This window comes from Etheostoma spectabile, chromosome 6 (genome assembly GCF_008692095.1).
Source record: "Etheostoma spectabile isolate EspeVRDwgs_2016 chromosome 6, UIUC_Espe_1.0, whole genome shotgun sequence".
NCBI classification, from domain to species: domain Eukaryota; kingdom Metazoa; phylum Chordata; class Actinopteri; order Perciformes; family Percidae; genus Etheostoma; species Etheostoma spectabile.
In genome coordinates this window covers 23789706-23795393 of record NC_045738.1, presented here as the reverse complement: position 1 = coordinate 23795393, position 5688 = coordinate 23789706, and the positions used below count along the sequence as shown (strand labels likewise).

Here is a 5688-nt window from a genome sequence, read left to right as displayed (position 1 = left end):
GTTGAATCTTATTGGGTTATTCTGAGAAGACTGTTTTTATTTTTCCAAGCCATTTAAATTTCTGAGGGTGGACAAAATATAAGCAACAGTTTTAAGAAAAGCTGTATTCGAAAGCATCATTTTTAGCTATATACAGTATATATAGATGAAACAGACAAGTAGGTGTATGATTAAACTGGAAAGTAATTGTATTATTCAATGCCTGCAGAATGATGCTAATGCCAGTTTGTAAAGTCTCCTTTTACGCCCTCTTGTGTGCTGCATAAATAACTTATGGTGAGAAACAGGGAGCCATGGCTTTGGCATTATAGATCAAAGATGGTTGTCTCCTTAATTCTGTTAATTTTATTCCCTTTTTGGTTACCTACGGTGGCAAATTGTGGGAAATAATTGTTTATTTTATGTATGTTAACCGGAATAAAATTCATCATCAACAACATCATCTCAAGTAATTTAATAAGTCAAACCTTTTTGTTGTATTTCAAACGAGACAATGTCATTTTTGATTTGAAAACATGCAGCTAGGCTTCAGGGAGACGAGAAAAGACCGTCAATTGTTTGTGTTCAGACATGAGACATGGGGACGTGTCCTTAAACCTGGAGCAGGGTGATAGAGGTGTCTTTTAAGTTTTGTTGTGGAAGTTTCTGGACAGCAGGAGAGGAATTGCTTTGGAGAGTGAGACTTGTTGAAACACAATAAAGACAGCTGTGTCAGCTGATTCAAGGTTTAGAATTCGGTGAGATTTAATTATTCCCAAGTGGGAAGACAGTTTTCACAGAGTTAACGTGTAGTTAACAGTAGCATCCCCGTCTTATATCCTGTTCCCCCTAGGGTAGAAAACGACGTGTTTTGCAAAAACACGTCTAATCTTACGGACTTGTTGGAGCCTCTTCTTGACCATGGACTTGCTTTGATAAACGTAACACTGAACAAATGTCTCCTTCAGACTCCATGGCATTGTCCTTGGAGAAAAAAATGCAGAGCCTAATAGAGTCTCTCTTTCAGCTAGGACACACAGGGAAGGGATTTTAAGAGTCATACAACCTGAAAAGCATTGTGAATAATCATATGAATAATAATAATACACGCATATCATAGAAGGATACATGAAATCATGCTTACATGTAATTCTCCCATTACAGTTTGTATCAATGCTCTTGTTACTATTGTTCCTACACATCGTCAACAGGGTTAAAGATATCAAAGCTTATATCAAATAATAATGATCATTTTTACAGTAAGGTCGTATTTAAGATGGTTTGGGGACAGCAGATCAAATAAAGTTGTCAATTTAAATATACCAGTTAAAGCTAACAACAAATAACAATTTCTACATGTATTCAGTTATCTTATACAATAGGGATTTTCAAACTGATCTGGGAACATAAGCTTAAACAGATCAGTCCAAGCAACACTGTTGATCTGCTAAAGATAATGTTCCTCCTTCTTCCTCTGTGTAGGAAGGAGCAGGAGCTGGACTCTAAAGACGCCATCATCCTGCATCAGTTCTCCAGGCCAAAGAACGGCGTGCCCAGCCTCTCACCCTTCTGCCTCAAAATTGAGACGTACCTGCGCATGGTGGACCTGCCCTACCAGGTGATCCTCTGCACACCGTCTCAGAGTTTGTTACACACAGAGCAGTCTCGCATTGCCAGGGAAAACAGCCTCGGGAAGGATCTTGTTTTGGGGGACGTTCAAAACTTGTTTTAGTCACACAACAGAAATTTCCGATTGGACAGACAGTCTAGCTAGCTAGATTTACCCTGCAGAGATCTGAGGACCAGGTAACCATAGACCTCAGATTGGACAGACAGTCTAGCTAGCTGTCTGGATTTACCCTGCAGAGATCTGAGGACCAGGTAACCATAGACCTCAGATTGGACAGATAGTCTAGCTGTCTGCTGGATTTACCCTGCAGAGATTGAGGAGGAGGTAACCATAGTCCTCAGATTGGACAGATAGTCTAGCTAGCTGTCTGGATTTACCCTGCAGAGATCTGAGGAGCAGGTAACCATAGTCCTCAGATTGGACAGATAGTCTAGCTAGCTGTCTGGATTTACCCTGCAGAGATCTGAGGAGCAGATAACCATAGTCCTCAGAAATCCACCGTAGCTTATAACGCCAACACAAAGAAGTCGGAAGTTTGCTGGATATCCGGCTGAAAGGAAAGGGAAGACTGGCAGAATATAGACTACACAGAGCTACAGGAGAGGCGTCTGATGTGCTCCTTGCGGTTGTGTTCCTGCACCACACTTCCCAGAGATCACCAGCCAATCATATAGCATTCCCTGTATTTTTTCTGTTCTTGAAGCTTGGGTTTCTGTAGCTAGTAGTCTGTAATGTTACCTCTTCATCCTTGACTGCTACCTTGAACTACCCAGTTCTTCCAGTGTTTATACAAAGCAAAACAGCTGTTGCTTCCAGAAATGTAACACACATGACCTTTATGACCTCATAAGGGGCAAGATTACAGATCTGCCCATCTGAGCTTTTATTTTCTCAAAGGCAGAGCAGGATACCCAGGGCTCGGTTTACACCTATCACCATTGCTAGCCACTGGGGGGACCATAGGCAGGCTGGGGGAACTCATATTAATGTTAAAAAAACTCATAAAGTGAACTTGTCATGCTATGGGACCTTTAAGCTCCATAAACAATGGATCCTACAATTCCCATAACGCAACTCAATAGCATCTAACATTAGATCCTATGTCTTTTAAACTCCACACCTCCAGAGCTGGAGAAGGTATAACAAAACTGTTGTCACGGGTTGATAAATATTCCTCATGACCAGTTAATTGGACTCATTGTTTAAAATCAGTGGAGTGACCTTTAAAGGATCCCAAACCACAGGTTGGGAACCAGTGAAATACACCATTTTAAAAGTCAGCCACAGGAAAACATTGCATGACAAATTGGGATGTCTGTCTACAAAAAACATGCTCTGTTTGCCTAGAAAATGTATGTCTTTCTCAAATGAAGCTGTTTCCCTCTGCAGAACTACTTTGATGGGAAGCTGTCGCCGCAGGGGAAGATGCCCTGGATCGAGTACAACCACGAGCAGGCTTCAGGGTCCGAGTTCATCGTAGACTTCCTGGAAGAGAAGCTGGGTGTCAACCTCAACAATAACCTCACGCCGCAGGAAAGAGCCGTGTCCCGAGCCGTCACCAAAATGGTCGAGGAACACCTGTACTGGTAGGGGACTCATACGTGTATGGAGTGTTACACTAGTTACAGCTAGGTCTTTGCAAACCGGTTAAGATTAGATTAGATTATACTTGTTCATCCCACGACGGGGAAATTTTGTTGTCACAGCAGCAGCATTTTTTCAATAACAGCAAAAAACAAAAACACACAAACAAGTAAGCAAACAAGAAATACAGGCAAACAATAGACAATGATAATATGGTAGACTGAGTAAGCAAAAAGGCGTCAAATAAAGGTATTTTAAAGTGCGGTTGCCATGATACAAGAAACAATATTGCGGTGTAAGTGACGTTAAAATTAAATTAAGTGTGTAATTAGAGTGATGAAGCAAGAGTCAGTAGCTTAATTTAAATTATATTAACCTGTGACCATAAATATTGAAAAGTAAGTACTTGTAATAAAATACTATAAATACCGACAGAAAGTGTGTGGTGTAGATGGGAGAAAAAACAGGAACAGAAACTACAACATTATCAGGTAGTGCAGGTGTAGGTAGAGTCTGACGGCGGCCGAGATGAACGACCTGCGGTACCTCTCCTTCTTACCCCGTGGGTGTATTAGTCTGCTGCTGAAGGAATAACTAATAATAATGATGATATGATAATAACTATGATTCCACCGGCTGCAACCTGGTTTCAGTCCCCAGCAAATCTAATGGAGAAGTCTTATTATTAAGTAACTTTTAGCTGATTTTAAAGGACAAGTACAGTGACTTTTCCCAAATTTGATGTACTTCAGGGCTAAAATTATGCTTTTGTACGTTCAAAAGTAGTTTTAGTTGTGCAATAGAAAACTCTGATTGGACAGACAGTCTGCACCACTACAAAGAAGTAGGAAGGTAAGGGACATCTGGCCGAAATGAGGGACATCTGGTGGAATTTCCAGCGGCCCCGGAGCAATCCTGGAAGTGGAACGTTGTCCATATAGACCACTCGACATTATGTCATTAACAAACAACAACGGCAGATTGATTTTAACGGCTAAAACAAAAGATATATTGGGATCTTTTAACTTTTATTTATGCAGCCTTTCAGCCCAGGCTGACTGTATCCTCACCGGGAGTACAGTGTTTTCAGCCGCCCTTTGCTGTGGTGAGTCATGTTACCTCTGGGTGAGTTACATGCCGCTGCTAGGAAATCATTCACCACTCCTGGCGCGGCCACAAGGGCTCCGAGTGTTTTCCATTAAACTACAAGCTTAATCTACAGTATATATTCACTATCCACCACACACACACACACACACACACACAAACATACATCCACACTCTGTTTGAGCCACACATATTAAGTGTGTGTGTGTGGGGGGGAGGGGGGGGAATGAGTAATTTGATCGAATACGAATGTGAGATTGCACCTTTTGTGTGTTGTAAAAAGCGAATTCCTTACCATTTCTCCAAAGCTCTAGAGGTCATGCATATAACCCACATCCTCGCTCTCTGTGTCACCTCCATGCTGTCTTTCCTCTGCTCCTCCACCCACCCTGTGCCATGTTTAGACTCACATATTGACTTGATTGATTGAATTATTTATGTCAGGGAAGGGCAATGTGTCGTCTTGGTTGCTCTTTAAAGGGCTAAAGAGCAACTGGCCAGCAGCAGCAACTGATAGGTGGTTCATACACTCCCCGTGTCCCATGAGCCCTTCTGATCGATGTTGCTATGGAAATAAGATAATGGGATACTGAAGAACTAGCAGCTGGGGTAACTGTGCTTTATGCTTTATTACGTTCTCATTTGTTAGAGATACAAGTTAACAAAGACCAGTGTTGGAAGAAGTTTTCAGATCCTTTCTCAAGCAGCAGTACTAATACCACGTTGTAAAATACTCTGTTACAGTAAAGGTCCTGCATTGAAAATATCACTTAAGTAAAAGTATGTAAGTATCATCAAGAAAATGCACTCAAATATTAAGAAACGGAAACGGTCAAAATTGTTCTATCAATTAGCTGTGTTTAATCAGCTAATTGTTTCAACACTACTTGTAGGCCATAGTATTAATGGGTAGTTAAAATCATAACAAAACATCCTATTTTATAAACTACAGTACTAAAGTAATAAAGTAACTACTAACTAAAGCTTTCAGATGAATGTAGTGGAGTAAAAAGTACAATATTTCTCTCTGAAATGTGGCATGAAAAGTAGAAAGTGGCCTGAAAAGAAAAGACTCAAGTTAAGTACAAGTACGTCAAATGTGTACTTAAGTACAGTACTTGAGTAAATGTACTTAGTTACATTCCATCACTGATTGAAGACAACTAGCCTTTCAAAGAGTGTGTTAGATTTTCAACAATTCTCAATTAAACCTAAACAGCTAATGGAAGTCCAAACTGACTATACGGTGATTTCTCTACTGTGCGACAGTAAGTCGCGTGGTTATGACACAACTGATAGCTTATTTTTACAAAAACGTTTTCTATGGAGCCATAACGGGAGGTATAAGGCATTGGAGCCTTTAATACATTGTTGTGTTTCTTTAGAAA

General features: G+C 40.6%; 1 protein-coding gene and 1 long non-coding RNA gene across 3 annotated transcripts in view; one reads left to right on the top strand and one right to left on the bottom strand.

The window, feature by feature from the left end:
• LOC116691634 (uncharacterized) overlaps window positions 1-5688 on the bottom strand; it is a 116983-nt gene that overhangs the window by 52817 nt on the left and 58478 nt on the right. The window lies entirely within an intron of this gene.
• Window positions 1-5688, top strand: part of faxcb (failed axon connections homolog, metaxin like GST domain containing b) — a 22336-nt gene that overhangs the window by 4498 nt on the left and 12150 nt on the right. For both annotated transcript variants that reach the window (XM_032519412.1, XM_032519411.1), the window contains 2 exons: window positions 1462-1597; window positions 2999-3195. In XM_032519412.1, coding sequence (XP_032375303.1) covers window positions 1462-1597; window positions 2999-3195 — 333 coding nt within the window. The remainder of the gene's footprint in view (window positions 1-1461; window positions 1598-2998; window positions 3196-5688) is intronic.